Genomic DNA, 24,847 nt, shown 5'->3' with positions numbered 1-24,847 from the left:
TCTGCCTTGCGTCTAAAAAAACGTATAGTTAAAAGACGCTGCAAAGCCACTGGCAAAGAAGTAATCTAATTTCATGAATATACATGAACTTTCAGTCTTATTTTTCATAAAAATTCATGAACTAATGGAAAGACTCCAATAGTTTGATACATCAGCTTTGACAGGAGCTCAAATAAATTAAGTTCCTCTGTTTTAGAGATTTGTCCTTAGTTACAGTCACCCCCAAAAAGTATTAATGCACTTAATTCAGACTTAGACGTGTGTGAATGTCGTTGCATATAAAGGTAAAGCATCAAAGCAAGTGTAATTTATTGTATTTCTCTCTGTAGCTGTGGCTGTCCAGCGCTGGAACACATTTGGGAGGCAGATTTGGAGGCTTGTCATCTTCTCCTGAAAGGCCTGGATCAGCCCAGCGTCTCAGAAGCGGAGGATCTCCCCTCGACACCTGGACCGGGTCCAGATGTTCTGTTGATCACTGAAGAGGAGGCGGACTGTGCCATGCTGACGGCTCTGGGGGGGCGCTGGTGTCCTGAGGCTGATCTACAGCACTCAGAGTTCACAAAGGTAAAGCCACACACACACACACACACACACACACACACACACACCATTGTGCTTTTATAACAATCAAACATGAAACATTAAAATTTGCTTTCTTTAAAGAGGTCCTATAATGCCCTTTTCACAAGATGTAAAATAAGTAAAAATTATAAAAAAAATAAGAGTGTGTATGTGAAGTTTTAGCTCAAAATGTTTCATCCCAATGTCAAAACATCCCCACAGATGTTTTTTATAGCATGTTAAAATTGTCACTTTTTGAGGGTGAGCAAAAACACGCAGTTTTTGTGTCTGTCCCTTTAAATGTAAATGAGCTGCTGCTCCTGGCGCAGAGGGCGGAGCGGACATGCATTGAAAAGTTCAGAAACTGTTCAGCCTTTTATGTTCAAACCGGACAATAATGGAGAGACTCAAGAAGAAATGACAACATGTAGAAGCAACAGGACATTTCTGAATGGATAGTTGATGAATTTATGTAGCTTATGTGTAGTTAACTTCTAGTCATTGATTCTGTCTTGATAATCTATAAATCGTGTTCAGGGGGCGGGGTTTATGTAAATTCTAGGGTTGGTGATGTCACTAACCCGGGAGGAATGTGGTGTAGTCTCTACCAGCCGTTTGTTGTAGTCCTTAAAAAGCAAATATCTCCCTTTGCTTTGAACTTTGAGCTTCGTAACTTTGCAGATGTTGTTCATGCTCAAACAGCAACATTACACACTAACTAAAGTTAAAAAAGTGAAATCATAATCAACCACCCCTTTAATGCATGTTCATGGTCTAAAAATGTTTGTCTTTGTAAACTTTCATCAAAATGTTTAACCTACTCCACCTCTGAAATTATTTGTATTTTTCGACTGACTTCACTATAGGCCACTTCAGTTGTCTTGCTAATGAAATAATAGTCCAAGAAATCTTCTTTTTTTTTTGTGGAACCGTTTGTTGAACCTTTAGACAAAATCTGTATCAATAGTATGATATAATGTGGATGAAAAAATGGCTCAATTTTATTCAGAGGCCCAAACTGAGCAAAAATATGCAGATGCTTGTATTTATTTTGGCCACAAAGTAAGATGAAATTCTATTACCTGTAATGTAAATCATTAAAGGACAAGTTCGGTATTTTACACTTAAAGCCCTGTTTACAGATCGTTTCTGATGAAATAGAACGGTTAAGATTAAAATGTGGACACATGCTGCTGTCCCGAGAATTTTAGGTTTATTTCGCTTTCCCCCCCACCTACACAATGGCAGCCTATGGGCACTGGAACAATCCTTCCTAAAACGCATTAAACTTTCGTTTACAAAGACGTGAAACTCACCGAGTGGTCAGGGGTGTTCAATGATATGCTCACACAAAAATCGCTGCAAAAGATGCTTTCCAACAGGTGTTTTACCATTCGTTGTAAAACTGTGGATCTATTTTTCCAAACGTCTCACACCCGCAGATTCTTCCGTTGAGAGCTTGAATAATAAACACTCCAGCCCAGTTGGTGGCGATAATGCACCTTTGCCAATTACAAGCAAACCACTGGCATTTAATTGAATACACCAGGGTTCACCAATCTCGGTCCTGGAGGGCCGATGTCCTGCAGAGTTTAGCTCCAACCCCAATTAAACACACCTGAACCAGCTAATTAAGGTCTCACTAGGCATACTAGAAACTTTCAAACAGGTGTGTTGGAGCTGGTTGGAGCAAAACTCTGCAGGACAGCGGCCCTCCAGGACCGAGATTGGTGAACCCTGGAATACACAGAAGAAGCAGAAGAAGAAGCGGCGGAGTAATACCGTACCGCACACAGCCCATCCAATTCAAGTCAATGGAGGAGACAAAAACTACGATAAAACCTGTTGGAAAGCATCTTTTGCAGCGATTTTTGTGTGAGCATATCAGTGAACACCCCTGACCACTCGGTGAGTTTCACGTCTTTGTAAACGAAAGTTTAATGCGTTTTAGGAAGGATTGTTCCAGTGCCCATAGGCTGCCATTGTGTAGGTGGGGGGGAGAAGCGAAATAAACCTAGAATTCTCGGGACAGCAGCATGTGTCCACATTTTTATCTCAACCGTTCTATTTCATCAGAAACGATCTGTAAACAGGGCTTTAAGTGTAAAATACCGAACTTGTCCTTTAAGGTCTTTATAACAGCATAACAAATACTTGCGTAAAATGATAGAAATATCAGTCATCACTATATCTGACAATAATATGTCTTAGTAAGATGATATTTAAGGTTGTTTTTTTGATCTAAGGTCTGTAGTTTTAAAACACAATGCAATGCAATATAACAATAATTGAGAGATTACCAAATAAACCATCCTCAAAAGCCTGATGATCATATTTAATACTTACATTTTTCTAAAAAAAATTATATATGGATAAGTTATTCAGTCAAGTAAGTGTTCATCTTGAAATATTACTAACAATATCCTATAGTGATTCTTACGTTTACTTGATAAAAACCAGTAAAGATTTCACAGCAAAAAAGACACGTGAAGAACGAGCTGAAGCCTGACGTTTGTACAATTATACTAAAAGTGTAAACTATCAATCAACCAACAGAAGGCATGCAGTAGATTGTTTGATCATATTGATACTTTAGAGGCCTTAGAAATATTCATATCAAATATGATACAGTAGGCTTTATAGGGTTAATGTTAACCAGCAGTGATCGTATTGATAATAATGGCATGGTACTGTGATAAAAACCATACTTTTTTTTACTTGATGAACATAATTTGTGTAGTTTGGACAGTTTTATATATGCACGTCATCTTGGACTGATTTTAACCTGAAGAGTACAGCACCAACTCACACTGGAAAATGAAAGACAAAATGAGAAACGTCTACAAATAGAAACCATGTTCCTTCGACTCCTTTCATTTCCATAAAAACCATCCATTTTCTGAATGACTCTAATTTCCACTCTTTTCTTTTTCTTCTCCGTTCTCTGCCCTTCTTGTTCATAACTTTCTCTAACTGGTTGTGATATGTTCCGGCTCAGCAGGACTCTATTGTCTGTAAGTGCATGGCTGTGTCTCTCTTTCTCTTTCTGTCTTTTGTCTGTTGAAGATCAGCCACTCCTCCTAACACTCCTCCAGGACTCCAGGTGAGGAGACACACTGTTTCCCTCTCCGCTTTCATCCTCAATAACGCCTGCACAGCATCTTATTGATGTTATTTTAATATTATTTGAATAAAAATCCAAGAAATATTCATATAATAACAGTATATTATTATTATTACTGTATTTATTGGACTATTATCTATTGGACACTCTTGCAAATAATAATTGCAATTAATAATAATACAATTTAATGTAATGTAATACAATAATAATATTGTATAAGTATTGTTGTTATTAAATATTGTAAAATATATAAATATGCTACATAATTAAATATTTAATATTATTATTATTATTATTGGACTATCTATTGGACACATTTATTACTGTAAATAAGATTTAATAATAATGTAATTAAATATAATGTAATATAATAATAATAATAATAATAATAATAATGTAAAATATTTAAATAAATTACATATGAATTAAATATATAATTGTTGTCTTCTTCTTGGCAGCCCAGTAGTAAATTATATTAAATATGTATAAATATTAATTATTTTTATTTACTATAATTAACAAATTTCGTTGTTATTGTATTTGTGCTATTGGATACACTTTTATATAAGTCTGTATACTTATATGCTTCTTTTTTTTTCAGTGCTATGTTTCTTATGAATATATTTCTTTGGCAAAATACCAATGACTTTCTGACAAACTAAATATGATTTTAAACCAAGTCAGAATCTAATAAGAGGCAGTGGTCTCCACTTTAATATTGCTCCCTGCTGACAGGAGATGATAATTAATATTGTGTCATTTAAATCCAAATCTATGAGAAATGAAGCTGTAATGTGTTTTACTGAGGTCGCCTCCCATCAGCTCGAGTTGAACTAATATATCTGCCACTGTGCTAATTATTGTCTGCTTTAGCACACAAATCCTGAATGCAATCATTACCACACAGATGGGCCGAACCCATTCAATTATTTTTCTTCTTGTCAGCCGTAATGACGAGTTATTGCGCACTTCCCGTAATGTCAGTGCGCTGAGTGCTTTTTAATAATAGATGAGGTTTATTGTTTTGTTTTAATCTTCTGCTAAAGTGAATCATTCGTCCTCCTGTCTCTTGCAGAAATTAGAGGAGTTTCTCTTCTGTTTGGAGGACGAGTCTCCTGAGGTGAGTGAAAGACTTCAGTCTGTCATCTCAGTGTTTACTCTGTGTTACAGAGCACAATGTTATCAAATTGTTTCAGAATATAACTTTATAAGTAGTGTGGTTTTTTTTATGGTACATTTAGTCAATTTTCCACCTTTACGACCCCTTTTTTTTAATCACTTGTAAGGAAGAAGCTCATAAGGTTTCGGAATGACACGGAATCATTCGGAATGATTTTTCTGTTTTTTTTATTTTTATTAAAGGAACACTCTGGGCCCTATTTTAACGATCTGAACCGCAAGTATAAAGCGCGAAACGCAAGTAACTTTGTGGGCGGATCTCTGGCGCTGTTGCTATTACACCGGCGGGATAAATGACTCTTGCGCCCGACGCAAATCTAAAATGTGTTGGTCTGAAGTCGCTTCATTACTCATAGGTGTGGTTTGGGCGTAACGTGAAATAAACCAATCAGAGCGTCATCTCACATTCCCTTTAAGAGCAGGCGCGCTTGTTCCATGGCGGATTGCTATTATAACGGCGGATTTGCCAGGAGCGGTTCACAGCCGAGGAGACCGACGTTCTCGTCAGGGCCGTAAAACACAGAGAAGTGACATTGGTGATGGAGAAACACACCCAGATTAGCTTCGGTTAAACAGGCGTATAATAATTTGGGTAAATGTGTAAGCTAGATTTATGCCTATTTTTTCACATCTTAATGGACACCACAATGATTTCCCTAGTGTGTTAATATTTTTCCTTGTAATAATGTATGGTTTTCTAAAAATGGGAACTGCTGCGTCTGTGTGTTGATGAGAGAAGCAAAGTGTATGTGCGTTGTGCACACGCTACATTGATTATGGCCAAACATGCGCCCTTAAAATAGTATCTGAATAACATGCGCAACGCGCCACTGACTTTAGACGAGGTTTCTCCAGGTCAGTGGCGGAATTGTTTTCTAAACCTGCAAAATAGCACCAGGGAACGTTTGCGCCGAAACACGCCTCCTCTTTTCGGTGAACCGCCCCCGGGAGCGCAAGTTCATTCCCTAATTTACCAACGTGCGTCTGTGGAGGGAAAAGTCCGCTGTGCGCGGGTGCAAAATAGGAATGATACATGCGTCGGTGTACAAAGTCAATTGCGCTGGGTGCAAGATAGGGCCCGCTGACTTTTTGGGACTTCATCTTATTCCCCGTATCCTCCAGAGTTAGATAAGTCCATACATACCCTTCTCATCTCCGTGCGTGCCGTAACTCTGTCTGACGCACCCACCGCTAGCCTAGCTTAGCACAAAGACTGGAGGTAAATGGCTCCAGCTAGCATACCACTCCCAATAAGTGACAAAATAACGCTAACATTTTCCTATTTACATGTTGTGATTTGTACAAATAACAAGGTCACATGAGACACAGCCATCTTCTAACCGTACACATACTGGGAACTATATTCTCAGAAGGCGAAGCACTGCTACTTGGGCGGAGTGATTTGCTCACAGCACCTGAGAAGCCCCAAAAAATCGGCGTGTTCCTTTAAAGAAAAGCACAAGCATCTCAAGCACAGTACAATCAGATTGTTACAGAATTAAGTGGGGGGGGGGAAGCAAAAAATAAACAAGCATAATAAATGCCCACATAATAATGAACATGTAATCACAATAATATATGCATATATATTTATAATCGGAATGATTCTTTAACTCTGATCTAAACAATCATATTAACAAGTGATGCCCCAAAATCGAACATTCAGGATGCATTTGTTCAAAAAACGAAAATGACTTGTCATTTTGTCATAATTTACTCACCTTCAAGTTGTTCCAAACCTATATTAATATCTTGTGCTGAACATTGAAGATATTTTGAGGAATGTTAGTAACCCAACAGTGTTTGGTCCGCATTGACTTCCATAGTTTTTTTTTCTCTATACAATGGAAGTCAATGCAGACCAGCGACTGTTTGGTTACCGACATTCTTCAAAATATCTTCCTTTATGTTCAGCAGAAGAAATAAATTCATACTTGAGGGTGAGTAAATAATGACAGAATTTTCATTTTTTGGGTGAACTATCCCTTTAAGCGTCTCAGTGTTAAATAGGCTGCACATCTCTTCGTAAGTAGGAATAGTGCGTTTGATATGATCAGAATTATATTGATCTTCCCTTCACGAATGATTTCTTGAGTAATATGCCTCTCATGATTATCACAAAGGTGCAATTTTTGCAGTCTATATGCATTCGAGTGTGTCGCCGTCCTATAAGACGCTATAAAGAGATTGTGGTGACCTTTAAAAACACACACGCCCAGCATGATTTCCATTAGGTCTCAATAACTGTATCTCACAGCTTTCTGTGGATGTTGTTCTTGAATTTGTCCCCGGAGACTCTAGCCCAGCCTCATTCAAAAGTGTTTTAATTCGCCCACAGTGTGATGTTAGCATCTATAAAAGGTGTTTCATTAGCTGGTGCGGTGGGTCTAAAAATAGACGAAGACCTCATTACAGCCGACACGAGGCCGTTCCTGAGGGAAATGAGCGGACGTGAGTCAGTCGACCACCTTAAGACGCTCCCTGACTCTGAGCTCGGGAGGAAAACAGTGAATCACGGTTTGATGGAATTGGGACAGACCCGGCCGTGTGGACCTGTCCCAGTTACCTGCCTCATGCTAAACTGTTGAGTGAAGTCATTAGAGCGTTACGGAGGTACAGACTGTCAGTTCTGGAGTCTTATGAGGGGAACTGGGGAAGAGGAGCTGACAGTCATTGACGGTTTTAACATGATCATTTTATGCTTCACTTTGTTTGAGATTTGCAAATAGAGATTAAGGATATTTCACTATTTTTCATGACTGACCCTGTTAGCTCATGTTTTTCTCAGTTGCTTGTAAAAAGATCATATGGAAAGCATCGCAATCTATTTTATCCCTTGTTTATGTTTACAAAATATGGTAACACTTTACAATAAGGTTCATTAGTTAACATTAGTTAATGTATTAACTAACATGAACTAACAATGAGCAATACATGTTACAGTATTTATTAATCTTTGTTAATATTTAATAAAAATACAGCTGTTCATTGTTAGTTCACGGTGCATTAACTAATGTTCAAATACAACCTTTGATTTTAATAATGTATTAGTAAATGTTGAAATTAATATTAATTAAGATTAATAAATGCTGTAGAAGTATTGTCCATTCTTAGTTCGTGTTAACTAATGAACCTTATTGTAAAGTGTTACCTAAAACATACAAATCATTGTTATTTTAGTATTATTGATTTACTCTTAAGGTATTTATTAATATCTTTAACAGGGTTATTATCGTTAACTAAAACTTATTAAAAACATTTCTGTTAATTGAAATAAAGCTCAAATAAAATAAAATATAAACAAATATTAGTTGAGAAGCTTGCCTTGGCAATCAACTGAAATAATCTTAAGTTGAAGCACTAAAATTATTAACTGGAAATAAAAAAAATAAACCTTTTTTTTTTTTACCAGCCATGAAACAGATTAATCCTTATTAAAGTTACAAAGGTTATGCAGAACAAGAGCAATGAGTGATTGTTCTTTGTCTTTTGTTGTTTGATTAACATTAATGACACAGACGGCTGCAGGAATATTAGGCTGCTGTCACTTTAAGAGCTAATGCATGGATCCAATATACTGTTACATGTGTTTTATTTCTCAACTGTTTACGTTCCGTTAAGACATAACTGACTATATTTAAAAGGATTCTTGCCAAGACAGGTATTTTGACACAATTTAGTTTGAATATGTCTGTTCAAGCGCAAGAAGATGTGAAAGAGAGCTCTTTTCAGTACTCGTGCGCTGGCTTAGGCGCGTGCTTCGAATAGTGAAGCGAGTAACAAATTGAGTTCCCTTTCGCATCTTCTTGAGCTTGAATATTTAATTCGGCAAGGCTTTTTTGTGATGATGCAACACTGCCCCGTCAACTATACCGAGTGTAGCATGCCCCCTGAACAAGGATGAGACTTTTACTGATGGTTTTATGATGTTTAATCCTTTATGAACCTTAATCCATACACCATATCACCAACGTAAGAGCTGAAATGTATACAAAACATATAACTGATCAGCTAACATTGTTCACATTCACATGGTGTCTTACATTTGTGCAAAAACGAACATATTAACAGACAAAATGCTCAACTGATTTAATTAACACACCTTTTGCCTCTTCGGAGGGGCTGCAAGTATGAAATTCGACGTTTACCAGGTCTCCGTATCGAAGCTATTGCCGTATTTGGGATAACAAGCTATATGCTATAAACTGCGCTAGCTTGGGAGCGCGCATTCAAAAAGAAAACAAATGCGCGTAGCTTAAAGGGGGGGGTGAAATGCTCATTTTCACTCAATCTCCTGTTAATCTTGAGTACCTATAGAGTAATATTGCATCCTTCATATCTCCAAAAAGTCTTTAGTTTTATTATATTTATAACAGAAAGATAGACTGTACCGAGTCTTTCCGGAAAAAAACGAGCGGCTGGAGGCGGGCCCTGTGGGCGAAGCTAAAGCTGTGCTAACGCGCCGAGCTAGTAACAACACACAGAGACAATAGAAGCAGTTTTACTCACCGAACCTTTATCATTGTGACTGCTCGATCCTTAAGCATTAGACGGTCTGCAAATCCGTGGATCTGGGCTTTGTTTATAAAACAATCATCGTCGAAATGCAGGGAACAACAGTCTTACACAACTCCGTTTATGCTCAGGAAAACAAACTCCATCCACTGGTCCCTTAACGCTGGGTTCTTTGGGAATCTGTGCAGGGTTGTCTTGCCCTGGCAACCAAAAACACACTTCTTTGGTGACATTGGCTTCCCAAAAGCCGGGCAGGGCGCTTTGATGGCGAACTGCTTTCGCTCTCTTGCTCTGGTCTACGAGTGCGCGCCCGCGATCTTACCGGAGAAGTGCCCTCAGGACCCATATAAGGAAATTCCGTTACATCTGACGTCACACATACCCATACTCGAAAAAAACTTTCCGAAACTTGTGACAAACCGGAAGGACGATTTTTGGCACAGAAATACTCCTTCAAACGTACAATTTAATTTTGGAAACTTTGTCCATGTTTAGCATGGGAATCCAACTCTTTAACAGTGTAAAAAACTCAGTATGCATGAAATAGCATTTCACCCCCCCTTTAAGATCGGAAGTCAACCATTTCAATACAGAAAATTTCAAAATAAAAGACAATCACCTTTTCTGTAACAAAATATACTTATGGTTATTTACACAGAGTGTCGTTCACGTTCTCACAATTTTGAATTGTTATAATTGACTCAATTTCATATATTCGCCAACAACAGTTTTTACTCGCATTTGGCTCTTGGCGAGTGTTAATTTTAGGCCTTGGCCACACTTGACCAACTAAAGATGTGTGTGAGCAACAGTGTTTTGCAGGTTTAATGATCTCCTGCTGATTGTGGGTGTGTTTTGTGTCTCAGGATCTGTGTGGAGAGACTTCAGAGCTGACGGAGCGCTGTGAACTCATCAGTAACCGACTGCATTACCTGGAAGACCAGCTTCAGTCCGCCATAGACAACCATGACAAGGACCTCACTCATATCCTTACAAAGCTAGGTGTGCGTGCATGTCTGTGCGTGATTGGATTTTTACTGATAGGATATAGATATAGGATATCTATTTACACTTGGCACATAAATGTGTCTCCGCAAAACGGATATAAACCCTATCTTCTATTCCCGCGCTATATTCAAATTTAATGTACACGTCAATGAAAGCATGCGTGTTGCAGTAGCGCTGTCATCAGGGTGAAGAAAGTAGTCTACCTGTAATATGAAACTTTCCTGTAAATGTGAAGATACATTTCTGGCTCTCACAGATTTTAAATCGTAATTTTGGCAGCCCTGTAATGGCTCATACCATTAACATTAACACATGAGCTGTTGAATACGCTATTAAACCACGCTCATTCAGAATGTGCATTTATTGCATAGACGAAGAACATAATGTGTTTAAAATGCATACACAGTTCAGTTGAATAACATTTGTCCTGTTTAACTCGTTAATCTGAACGAAGCAAACTGTTCATCCTCAATTTAACAACAACACTGAGATAGGAGCGCACAGTTTATATGCGTGTGTAATCAGATGCGTGTGAAAGTTGCGTTTATTACTACAATGCTAGGTAAATATTTATATATGTGACCCTGGATCACAAAACCAGTCACAAGTCGCACGGGTATATTTGTATACTCATTGTATGGGTCAAAATTATCGATTTTTCTTTTATGTCAAAAATCATTAGGATATTAAGTAAAGATCATGATCCATGAAGATATTTTGTAAATTTCCTACCGTAAATATATAAAACATTTATTTCTGTGAGTGAATGCAGCACAATCGCCAACATAAATGAACAACTTTAAAGGAGATTTTCTCAATGTTTTGATTTCTTGTGCACCCTCAGATTCCAGATATACAAATAGTTGTATCTCGGTCAAATATTGTCCTATCATAACAAACCATACATCAATGGAAAGCTTATTTGTATATGTATAAATCTAAATTTAAAAACATTGACCCATGTGACTGATTTTGTGGTCCAGGGTCAGATATGTGTTTGTGTGTGAATAAATCCATCTCGAAAGCGTTTTCGGAACGCATTTACACCTGGTCTTTTCACCCAGAAAACCCTAGTAACGCCCTAGCAACCACTCAGAACATTCTAGCAATGCCCTAGCAACCACCCAGAGCACCTTAACAATGCCATAGCAACCACCTTGAACAATCTAGCAATGCCCCTAGAAACCTGAACTCATTATTCTGCACTCATTACGGTGTCCTTGTGGGTTTCTTCACATTTATTGGTTGTCAGACTGGAATGAAATGATCTGTGCGCTTCATTCTCAGTTCTCATCATTCCTCCGTCACTTACAGCCACAGGAACACGTCCCATACGCTCATTAGAGCCCTTAATGTGACGCTTTAAAACTAGTCTCGTTTGACAGCACATGATGCTCTCTTCTGGACGGGAATTAAGGATAATCCTGAATGCATCACTGGCCATTTCTTTTCTTTTTTGAGAGCTATTGAATATGAGGGATAAGAAAAGGAACTGCTTTTAGTTATTAGAGAAATTCTGAGCTCAGCAAAGGTTGAAAGGAAGCGACAGACAGGGAAAAGGGGAATGGAGAGAGCCTAGTCCGCCCGTCACTCTCCAGTGAGATTAAAGCGTGAGATGAAGGGAAAGGTTATGACATAGTGCGCTGTCATCGCTCTGACATCTTCATATTTCTGCCGAGTGGATCCGTGCTTTGCTCTCACTGAGAGGAAACAATATAGAGGAGATTGATTTGATCTGGTTCTGCTTTATTCCGTCCAACTTTGTTCCTTTTTATAGAGTATTTCTCGTTCTGCTTCAGGATCAAGGTTTTACATTAGACATCAATGGGCACTACTTTCAGTTATTTTATGCTTAATGTATATGATGTTTACATGCACGTTCTTAATAAGCCGAAAATGCTTATCAGAGTAAAGTCATAATCGTCTCAAGCATAAACCGATAGTCGATAAACCCGATTTCGCTCAGCATGTAAACACATAAACCTGCTTTCTGTCGGCTTATTAAAGTGCGCGTGTGTGACAGGAACGTGTCCTTACTGTGGATTTAAGCGCATCCAGAGTGTTTTGCAGTACGGGAGGAGGAGATATATCGCAAACTCAATCTTTCTCGATCACACTCTTTTCCTGAAATCTCGAGCAGCAGCAGAAGTGGTTCTTGAGAGGATACATACAGTATATGAGCCGCATGTTTCCCTCTGACATGTTGCAATACTCCTCTTCGGTTATTAATGCTTTGTTTAACATCAAAACTGACATGACAAATGAAATGAAGTCAGATACGCAAATTATAAGGTTTTGACTTGGGATGCACGATATATCGTCCACCATATCGGTATCGGCCGATATATGTTCATTTTTGATGTTATCGTTATCGGCCCCGATAAGACAATTTGGCTGATATATTAAAGCCGATAAATAATGGATTATTTCCTTCAGCTGAGATACTTCGATGCGCATTGTTCAACATGATGCTTTCGAATAGCTTGAAATATGATTGGAATCACTTTGTGATTTGGAAAATACAGTTAAGTGCAACGTGCAGCGCAAGTCTGTCATATAAGTTATATAATATTATAATTAAAAACATTATAATTGTGTGTTTAGGACATGACGTTTAATGGTGAGACTTTTGTTTTTGTAATCAGGCTCTCAAAAATGATATAAAAATTTACATTTATCGGCCAATATATCGGTTATCGGCTTTCAAATATAAAGAATTAACGATATCGGCCAAAATATTTATATCAGTGAATCGCTAGTTTTGACATCACTACTGGGAAATAACCAGATTTATTATTAAAGTGTTGTATATGATGTTTACAGTACTTGCGTTGTCAGGTTATTGATTTGCATGTAAACCCAGACAACAGGTTATTTCAATAAGAGGATTTTTGTGAGTTATCAGCGTACTAATGTGCATGTAAACATGATCAAAAACTTGAGGAACACATAAAGCTTGTTTGATTGCACTGGTTAAGCAGACAGATGAGCAGATAAACACATAATAAGCCAAGGTTTGAGCCTGAGGAACTTCATTAGATCCGTCCCTTCAGCCGGAGGGAGATCTTACCGATCCTCTTTCATAATTCATGAAGCACTCTTTAACGGCTGGTTAATTATGAATGAGGACAATCTGGGGCCATTTGGAGAGCAAAACGTGCCCGTCAGGCCCCATCTGCCACAAGAGTGCCTTTGATTCGCCACTTATACCGGACACTCGGTCCCACTCCGACGAGTTAAACAATCCAGCGCTGATGAGGGTCTCTCCTCGTTCTCATAAAATGTGCATGAATTATTTAGGCAAGATTGCTTGAAGTGAGCGGGTCCGTCAGGAGATGAACTGAGCTTTTGAGTTATAAGTGGAGAGGGACGACCGTCGTGATCATATAATTGTGATTTCTGTGTCGGGTGGTCGGGCCAAACATAATGAAAGTCTTTCTAAGATGGGTCGTGATTGTGCTTTGTCTAACTCTGGCTCTAAAATTTGGTTTTGTCCCACACCTATTAATCTTGGGTAAAATAATTTTTACAAATAAATTATTTTAATAAAAATAATGTGATAATGCATATACCATGTACCAAACATATACCATTATATAAAATAAAAAAATATATAGATATACTTTTATTTAAAGTACATTTTTATACATACAAATATATACATTAGTGCTGTCAAAACGATGAATCGCATCTAAACTATTAATACGCACACCGGACAAGCGCAGCGCCACGTCTTTAAAATTCTAACACATTATTGTCTATGAGTGTACACACACTGGCGGTCTGTCCGCGGCGCCCAGCAACGGCTCCGGACCTTGCAACACTATCTCATGACCAATTCGTACGAGTGAGTAAAATGTGACTGATTCGTATGAATTCGTACGACCTCACTCGTACGATTTGTCTAAACCGCAGTGACGGTTTGGCTTAGGGGTGGGGACAGGGGTAGGTCATCGTATGAATTCATACCAATTGAGCAACTCGTTAAATATGTACGATTTAGCAAAAATCGTACAAATTTGTACGAGTGAGGTTGTATGAATTAGCCAGCAGCAATGCAAATTGCTGATGTTATCGGATTTTCAGGTGAGATTCAATTCATTCAGTTAACGGACGCTCTAAGGTAAAGTGTTCAGACTGCAGACTTAGCAACGATTGTATTTAATTGTACAGTACAACAATCATAACATAGTACAGACATGATCTTAATTTCATAATGTCCTTAAACATAACAATATTGCTGGCCATAAACTGAGAAAGTGCGCGTCCGGTGCGCGATACCTCAAGTTGTCCTAGAGCTTCTCGTCCGGTGTGCGACCGCCTTTACATACAAGTTTGTGTTTATATAACGTGTGTGTATATACACATAAACACACACACGTTTGTGTGTATATTATGTATATTACTACTAATTACTGCTAGAACTACTAATGGAGGGTGAATTGAGAAAAAAAAAAAATTACAAAACATAATGCATTATTGTCATTTTATTTCCGGCCATGCATTATTGCATTATTTTTATCAAAATAAGAGATCTCAGATAAACTTCTGATGGTGAATTTTGTTAGTAGAGTTGTGACAGATTTAGTTTTTCTTTTGCTGACTGTTAAAAATGTCTTTCATTTAAATTGCTTGTGCGAGGGTCAGTCTATCATTCTTACACTTCAAATTAACCCTTTCATTCATGAATTATGATAACCTCAGTCAGCATTTTTCTCCCATGTGTTTTTATTGCTGTTAGGGCATGAAAAACAAGACTGAAGAGATACTGTATTAAACATAATACAATAATCAAACAGATTTAGTGTGTGTATTTAACAAACCAATCAATAAAATTATATCGAATCATGTGAAAAGTATAAAATATATTCAACAAATATATATGCATATTTATTATAAATATAATCTTGTATTGTATTATGGATTCTGTTTGAGCATTTGTGATTCTGCTAGTGATGTGTTAGTGTGTGAATGGGTAGATGATGTTTGGTCACGTCTTCTTTAACTCTAATGCCCACTGTCCTTAGAGAAAGAGGTTCAAGAAGTGAAGGCCACTCTTCAAACCATGCTGTCACAGCTGAAGGAGGAGGAGGAGGATGAGGAGAATGAAGAGAAGTTTAGTGATGGAGAAGAAGAACAGGTTGAAGATGAAGCCCTAGAAGAGGAGCATTACTTCAGTGACAGCTGGGAAATCTGAACAGACTCATGAATTATATTTATATTGTGTCCAGTGTCTCTGGTTTGTGTATTTTATGTTGATGTTGCCTGTGAAAGTCTGTTGTCCATACTATTATGTTGCACTGAGCTCTAGCACTTAAAGGGAATTGATCATCTAAAAAATTAAAACATCATCGGTTCATTTACTCGTCATTCCTAAAGCATTTACGTTTACTCTAAGGTGCATTTTTAGTCCTATCCACTTTTGTTGGAAAGCAAAATCTTGAACATTTCCATTTAAGATCAATTTTTTTTTTTCATGCAAATGTTTTTGGAATGACATGTGAGTGAGTAAATGTTAACAAAATCTTTATTTTTCTTTATTAGGACCACTAACCATGTGAATCTTGTTTCCACAGTTGCCTTAAAATACAAAATCGAATTCCTGTCAGTGTTGCCAACCACTATTTTATTTGTATTCTAATGAGTTAGTGCTTAGTTATTTAATGTACTCTATTTGTCAGCCGTTTCCTTGCTTCTGCATCCAACAAAAGGCCTGATTTTGGAGCTTCCAGTTATTTCAGTATATTTAAAAAGCATGGCATCTTATTTATTTATTTAAATTGCTTTGATATATCATTATTGTTTCAAAAAAAAAAAAAAACATATACATGAAAATCTGTGTGGGACCAAATTTTTTATATATAGATTTAAAGACCAACAGACATCAAAAGGCAAAACCAGAAAGAGTGAAACGTAACCTTCCCAGTCAGGACTGAGTTTAAGTAACTCATTTGTGGCGTACGATTGAACTCTGAAGAGTGTTTTCAGGTTCATGACAGAAGTATGTGGTGCTTTGACTTGTTGAGCTTCACTTCAGGCGTGTTCAACGACTGTATTTCAGCCCTGCTGATTCTGTGTGAATTATGAGGGTCATGTGGCATCAAGTGCCTTTATTAGACTATTTTATATTGTCTCGTTATTTAAAACAGAAACAGGTGCTTTTTAAGTTTTTTTTTACTTAATTTCTTGAATTTTTTTAACAAAGCACTTTTCAGATGTAAGCTGTTTTTGTCATTGTTGTGAAAATGTCATTTGTTTGTTTGTACTAATCACATGAATGTGTGTTTGCATGTCTATCATCACTTTTTATATTTTGTTTTAAATACATTATATATACCCTCTGCAAAAATGCTTTTGTATTTTTTTTTATTATTATTTGCAAAATAGGACACCAGACCGCACAATTTAAAAAAAAGTCATCTTAAACAAATTCATCTTGAAAAAACATTTATCGCCTATTTGTGTAACGTGAGTTTCTGACTAAAAAGGCCTTCAGTTAGTGAAAAAATGAGGGCGGGACTTGATTTTAGGTTACTTTCATTGAAAATTTTCATTCAGAAATGTCAGATTGCAGCAATAAAACAGGGTTTAAACCAGGTAAAATTGAAAGTGCCCCGATCATGCTTTTTTGATTATTACCTTTCATACAGTTTGTAATATAGCTGATTTTGAATATAAAATGTCTGCAAAGATCAAAGTGCATGAATTTATTGTCTCCTAAAATTGTCTGTTTTCTGTGCTGCGAATCCATATTGCTGCACTTCCAAAGACTTACTGTTCACTGTGAGGAAAAGCTGAAATTCAGATATAGTAATGGGCATTTTGTTTCCGGCTCGCGCTGTAAGCATTCGACCAATCACAGCAGACTGGGTCTGGGCCGTCTGACCAATCAGAGCAGAGTAGCTCGCCATAAGGAGGGGTTTAGAGAGACTGAATCTTCGAACGAACCGTTTTCAGACTCTGAGAAAAGAGCTGATGCTGCAGTGTATGAGAAAATGAAAGTGTTTTAATGTATGTAAACCTGTAGTAGGACTCTAAAACAAAATTATGAACCTTTAAAATAGCATAATAAGGGCACTGTTGAGTTGTTGATGTTGAATTGAAATGACAGGAAGAATAATTAATAAATTGCAATTGAAAGAAATCAAACAAAATCGGGTGAGTTCTGAACGATGCTCAGCTCTGTTTAACACTCCGTTGGCATGTTAATTTCGATCAGATCACACTCGCATTGCTCTGCTTGAACACTGAGCACGAGATCCAGCAGAATAATGATCCAGACAGCGGAGCTCATGCTTCAGCTCATCTTTAGCGTTCAGGACGGGCACAATCTTGTCTCCTAATTGAATCTTTGTTTGTTCACGTTGCCGCTGCTCAGGTGGATTAGTTTCGCCCTTCAGTATGGAAATAGCTGGTTTGTGGGAGACGTGAAGAGCTGCTTATTATTTTACATTTATGCACTTAAGGAAATGTGAAGTATACTTCTGACGTGTCTGTTAACCTTGTATGATTGATTGAAAGTTGACGTGTTTGTTATGGACTCATTTCATGTCTAAATGTACGTCTGATGGTTTAAAGTGCCGTTAAAAAGCATTGTTTCCAAACAGGTTTCCCTTCTATTCTGCATCACTTTTGTAAATGTTCAAATTAATTCTAAATTTAATATGCAAATACAATTTTACATTTTCAGTTTAATATGCGGATACAAATACTAAACTGGCATCCATCAGTTGCTAAAAAAAATCTGAACCTAAAGCAACAAGCAACATTGTCTCAACCAATGATGTGAGTTGGGGGCGGGGCTACCCATTAGTTCGACCAATGGGAGATCACGACTTTGGAAACCCTGTTTGAACACATTTGTAATTCTGTGACTGTTATTTTATCATTATTTATATACTATTATTTATTAATATTTTCTTATTTAGTTTGCATTTTAATTTTATTTCAAGTTTTGTTATGTGCTTTTGCCATTTTTAGTCGTTTGTTTTTAAAGTATTTCTATTGGGCTTTAATTTATTATTATTTGAGTTTTAGTAATTTAGTACTTCAACTTGTTTCAGTTATTTACCAATGCAACATTTTTTTTAAGTCAATTTTTTGTCTAATATTTAATATTAATTTCAGCTTTATTTCATTTAATGAAATTATTATTATTATGCCATGTTGCACCTCCATCTTGAAAATACATTAGCCAAAGAGGGACATACCTGGAAATTCAAGCTTCGCCTTTCGCATTTTTACACTCAGTGCCGTGACGAATGCGAGGGGGAGATTACTCGTGACTGTCGGCAGATTTGAAATAACACGGCCACCGTAGGAGTTAAAACGCCCTCAGAATGGGAGGGGCTAGAAAGTAATATTCAGTTGGTAGTCAAAAACAATTTCACCGCTAGATGGGAGAAAATCCTACACAGTGTAGCTTTAAATTTTATTTAACAATAACCTTGTGGCTCATAAATGACACACTTCACCTTTAAAATTGGGAACCAGAATATTTCGCTTTTCCATCAGCAGTGAATTTAACTAGTCCATTTCTGGACAAACATTATATTTCTTGACTGGCCCTGGTTGTGACTCATCAAACATTTGAAGGAAAAACAACATTCAAATGTCCATTTAATTTGAAGAGAAAGTGTCCGAGGGCTTAATGAGCGTTCAGAAGGTCTTAAACAGCCGTCAGTGAAAGTGTGAGATGAAAAGAGGACATGAGCGAGTGATGAACGAGAGAACATTAATGGTTTCCCCTCATTCTTATTCCGTCATTCTGCCAGTGGAAATCACACTTAATTATGAGCACAATACCGGTGGGAGCAGTGCTGTCTGCCACACGCACGCACACACACACACACACACACACACACACACTTTAGGCCTGGATGAGATGTGACAGGCTGGCTGCTAATATGGCCCAAAACTGCAGGACTTTCACTGTCATTGTTTCACCACTAGATGTTTTAGCGTTTACCTCCTCTCAGGGACGTGCACAGGGGGGTTGCTCAGGTTGCCCGGGCAACTGACCATATCCCCTTCTCGACTCACGTTGCCCTTCCGAGGGGAAAAATTAAATAAATAAAAAGTACAGTGGATGCAGAATTTCACGTTGGCCTAGATAAAAAAAAATCGCAAAGCCTCATTCACTTCCATTCGGGCACTGAAAGTGAAAGTCAGTAGGGGAAGGGCAAACTCTGTTTACGTGGCTGCAGCGCTGCACGCGACCACCTGAGCTGAGCCTGCATTAGCGGCCCTAGATTGTCGCGGTTGTCGGGTGAGACGACTCAACGTTGTCGGAAAAGGTGAGTTTGTGATGTATAACAAACGAACGATCGTCATCAGGGTTCCAAACTGCGACCATTTTTTGAGAATGCGAGTTAAAATTTTATGTGGTCGCATTTGTGCGAGTGCATGGTCATGTACTCGGTTAAATTCACGTATGAATTTTCCTGCATTGAACTTGTTTTAGCTCCCGCCAAAGTGAATTTTTGTCCCGCCAAAGTCTTATTTGATCGGTGAGTAATGTAGATGAACTGCTGCGCTTGTGACAGGGCGCATGTTTAACTGAAAGAACGAGCAGAGAGAGAGAGAGAGAGACCCGGTCGTGCGCGCGCACTCTCTCTCTTCGGAGCCAGGCGAAAGTGTAAACAAGACTTCACCGTCTCCAAACTAAGCGCTGTCTTGCTCTCTCTCCCTCGCACATATTAATCAAAATAAATCGACACGGTGGTAAAAGGTCGGAAGACCAAAAGTTTCACGTGGAGCATTCAGAGATTTTTTTCCCTGAATTACCGCTGGGTGTGAATTGTGCTAAATAAGTTGCCTTACTTCTCTGAAAAGCGTTCCGGACATTCAGCTGGCATAAAACAACACTTTAATTAAACGGAAAAAAAAAAACTATCCAGTGATGAAATGTTTTCTGTGTTGACACAAATCTTGGATGTGTCCATGTCCTAACTGCTGGGATAATCACACAACGAGCATGACACGTCCAATTCGCGAACTAATGACTCCTTTGAACCGATTCATTTTACTGAATGGTTGAAACAACTGATCTTTCCAACAGTGAACTTAGGAGACGTCTGAATCGGTGTACACTCACCTAAAGGATTATTAGGAACACCTGTTCAATTTCTCATTAATGCAATTATCTAATCAACCAATCACATGGCAGTTGCTTCAATGCATTTAGGGGTGTGGTCCTGGTCAAGACAATCTCCTGAACTCCAAACTGAATGTCAGAATGGGAAAGAAAGGTGATTTAAGCAATTTTGAGCGTGGCATGGTTGTTGGTGCCAGACGGGCCGGTCTGAGTATTTCACAATCTGATCAGTTACTGGGATTTTCACGCACAACCATTTCTAGGGTTTACAAAGAATGGTGTGAAAAGGGAAAAACATCCAGTATGCGGCAGTCCTGTGGGCGAAAATGCCTTGTTGATGCTAGAGGTCAGAGGAGAATGGGCCGACTGATTCAAGCTGATAGAAGAGCAACTTTGACTGAAATAACCACTCGTTACAACCAAGGTATGCAGCAAAGCATTTGTGAAGCCACAACATGCACAACCTTGAGGCGGATGGGCTACAACAGCAGAAGACCCCACCGGGTACCACTCATCTCCACTACAAATAGGAAAAAGAGGCTACAATTTGCACGAGCTCACCAAAATTGGACAGTTGAAGACTGGAAAAATGTTGCCTGGTCTGATGAGTCTCGATTTCTGTTGAGACATTCAGATGGTAGAGTCAGAATTTGGCGTAAACAGAATGAGAACATGGATCCATCATGCCTTGTTACCACTGTGCAGGCTGGTGGTGGTGGTGTAATGGTGTGGGGGATGTTTTCTTGGCACACTTTAGGCCCCTTAGTGCCAATTGGGCATCGTTTAAATGCCATGGCCTACCTGAGCATTGTTTCTGACCATGTCCATCCCTTTATGACCACCATGTACCCATCCTCTGATGGCTACTTCCAGCAGGATAATGCACCATGTCACAAAGCTCGAATCATTTCAAATTGGTTTCTTGAACATGACAATGAGTTCACTGTACTAAAATGGCCCCCACAGTCACCAGATCTCAACCCAATAGAGCATCTTTGGGATGTGGTGGAACGGGAGCTTCGTGCCCTGGATGTGCATCCCACAAATCTCCATCAACTGCAAGATGCTATCCTATCAATATGGGCCAACATTTCTAAAGAATGCTTTCAGCACCTTGTTGAATCAATGCCACGTAGAATTAAGGCAGTTCTGAAGGCGAAAGGGGGTCAAACACAGTATTAGTATGGTGTTCCTAATAATCCTTTAGGTGAGTGTATATTTTAAGTTTCAATCACAAACTCAAACCTTTCCAAAAACTTTTTTATTTGACTAATATGAGCTCCCAAATGAGTTCGCCCCTGTTTTTAAGAGTTTCAATAGACATTTCAGCACATAAACAGAGAGTGGAAGGTATCAACAGATCTAAACCACGATTAAACACTTGATTTGAAATGTTTCTTAAATCAAACAGCAGCCTTGTCAGTGATGCACATTTACAGGTTTCAAATATTACAATTTATGGCTAAATATTGTATGAAATAAATGTGATATTTACTATTTAATTTATGTATCCTTTGCATTCATTAAACTGTATTATTTGAAGGCTAGATATCAAAGGTCTTTTGATGTTTCAGTCCATTTTAAATGTTTTAAATCATAAAACCATTAGGTCAGTATCACATGTTCGGTGTGTTTGGACAGATCTGTGTGAATGACCTGTGACGCTGAGTTTGTGTGACGGTCTCTCTCGACGTCCGCTGAGGTTGATGCAGATGCTTGTACATTCATAGACGATATTGTGTTGAGTCGTCATGGATCAGTCATGTTTTACCGCGCTGTTTAATCGCTGGACTTGGCAATGCTGTCTGTGATATTTCATCATGTTGAGGAGTGTGTGTGAGGTATGAATACACCGAGAGCTTCACTGCTTCATAATAAAACTGCTCTGATGAGATTATTGGTGTATTTTGTATCAGAGAATATCAATGGGATCAAGATCATCTTTCCACTGCACAGACAAAACAGACAGATCGATTGATAATGCATGTTCATATATATTTATAGTGTTTACATAGGCCTATAGTTAGTTCTGGCAAACACCTGTTATTTTGCAAATACTATTATTGTGTCACGGAATGTATTTTTAAGAGATTTTCAGGTGATTTATAGGCTTTTTTAAATGCTTAATCAAAATGAGCTAAAGCAACATGTTTCTTGAAGCATCATGGCACGAATCAGTTTGAACCACATGACAGTGTAAGTGTGTGTGTGTGTTGTGTGTTTTAGTTCGGCTTAAACACTGTATTAACCGGAACTAATAGACCTAATGTGTTTTATAATGCACTGTATGCTGTATTATGTGAAGTATGCATCAATAATCAATAATTCCTCCTCACATGCCCTCATTATGTTGCACGTTTTAAAGCAAGCGTCCAGTTCTGATCTCAGAGATAAATGGGTTACAGGCTTATATTATGTGTTATTTTGTTTTTATATGCCACTTTTGTGTAAAAGTTACATTTGATTGGACTGCAAAAGTTAGGAATAATATATTCAAAGAAGTCACAGTCAAACATGGCTATGCTCAGAAATAAATACTTCCATTGTATACTGCCTGCTATTTTTGAAAAATACTCACTACATACTAATTTTTAAAAACACAAAATTAAAAGTTTAATTATAAACTATATGCATGAGAAACTGTATCCTACAATGCAATTCACTCTTAGAAAAAAAGGTCAACTTATAGAGCAACTTATAAGTGCACTACATTGCAGGATACCGTATCTCATGCAGTGTGCATTGTTGTATACTGCACACATTTTGGCAAATGTAGATGATCTGAGTTTTCAATGAACATGGACATTTCGATATGCATACTGCTTTCTTTTAAAACTAGTAGCTAGTATGCGGTTTGAAACCGATGCAGTGGTTTTGTGAGAGAATCAGAATCCTGCTGTTTTGATTCATTCAGACACTCATATGATTAATATCCGGCTGTACAGAGACACAGCTTTTGTTTTGACAGTTCTTCAGTCAGCATTGAGTCGTTCACTCAGTTTTATCTCTAACAAAAACCCAAACAGCCTTCAGCTCACCTTGGGTTTGGTCTGAAATATCAGCATCTCTCACGACAGGGCCGGATCACACGCACCGCAGGAGGCCGATCGATGGCTGATGGATGAGGACGCTGACCTTTGACAGCTCAGATGTGAGAGCCGCAGGAGAATAAACTACAGGGGGATTCGCACGTCACCATCTCACGCTGAGCTTCATGTGAGGCCTGGTGAGACTCCACAAGGCCTTTTGTCTCTGGAGGTGAGATGGATTAAATGAAGAGGATTTTTAAGTATTATGGTGCATTAAAGCAAATATTCACAAGCATTCAATTCTGTTCCAGGATTATGCTGAAACTCTTTTTAAAACAGGCATGTTCAATGATGAAACAGTCAAGCATGTTTATCTTCTGAATGAGAGAATCTGAACGTCCGAAACATGTCAAAAAGCTTACGTTTATAGATTTTTAAAAATATGTTTTAAATATGAGTGGTGCTAGCCTGTGCAAAACTGCAGAATAATACCTTTATTTAGCAAGGACACACTGAATTGATCAGAAGTGACAATTTATAATGTTACAAAAATTTCTATTTTAAAATAAATGCTGCCTTTTCAACTATATTCATGGATCGTGTGACACTGAAGACTGACAAATCAGCTTTGATCACAGGAATAAATTACATTTTAAAATGTACTCAAACAGAAAACAGTTATTTTAAATTGTAATAATATTTTAAAATATTACTGTTTTTTTTTACTGTATTTTTAATCAAATAAATGCAGCCTTGGTGAGCAAAAGAGACTTATTTCAAAAACATTAAAAATCTTGCCGATCCCAAACTTTTGAACATTTGCAAACCATCATGTTGCATGGTACTCTGCAGTACTTCAAAAATTACTACGGTACCATGTCCAAAGAGCAAAGTGAAAAAGTGAATTTTTTCAACAAGTGGGCTGTGCCTTCACATCTCTGATTATCTCATGTTAGCATTTATCCATTTATACTTTGTCTCATTCGAGAAGATGATATTTTTTGCTCATTGTTAGCAAATGATGAGAATAATTAACTGTGCTGTTTTACATCCTAGATCAACACCACTCGACCCCTCCATCTGCTGAAGCATCATCCACTCAATCCTGCGCCTCAGCTGGACGTCTGGACCCTGTACCATGACCCTCATCATTAAAGCTGAAGTGCTGAGGACACGCTGACCTTCAGCTATTTTCTAGCTCACAGGTCCATAACCGCAGTCAGGAGGGAGTGAAATCACAGGCTCGGCTTTAAGAGCTTTAAAGTGCCGGGCAGATGTTCACAGGCGCACCAGGAGAAAACGAGAAAATCTCTCAGTGCAAGCGCTCTCGGGGAC

At 38.1% G+C, this 24,847-nt stretch overlaps 1 protein-coding gene across 3 annotated transcripts in view; it reads left to right on the top strand.

Annotated features, from left to right (window-relative positions):
* The window catches only part of disc1 (DISC1 scaffold protein), a 69,638-nt gene extending 45,955 nt beyond the window's left edge, over positions 1-23,683 (top strand). The window contains exons 11-14 of one of the 3 annotated variants that reach the window (XM_079855657.1): positions 330-564; positions 4,761-4,805; positions 10,246-10,363; positions 15,406-17,081. In XM_079855657.1, coding sequence (XP_079711783.1) covers positions 330-564; positions 4,761-4,805; positions 10,246-10,363; positions 15,406-15,584 — 577 coding nt within the window. In that variant the 3' untranslated portion in view covers positions 15,585-17,081. Of the gene's footprint in view, positions 1-329; positions 565-4,760; positions 4,806-10,245; positions 10,382-15,405; positions 17,082-23,516 lie in introns of those variants that run through there. The other 2 variants (XM_079855656.1, XM_079855658.1) reach the window with 2 other exon arrangements.
* Positions 23,684-24,847: the final 1,164 nt, after the last annotated feature.

This window comes from Squalius cephalus, assembly GCF_949319135.1.
Source record: "Squalius cephalus genome assembly, chromosome: 21".
NCBI classification, from domain to species: Eukaryota; Metazoa; Chordata; class Actinopteri; order Cypriniformes; family Leuciscidae; genus Squalius; species Squalius cephalus.
Note: the sequence above shows the minus strand (reverse complement) of the source record. Positions and strands in the feature narration are given on the sequence as shown.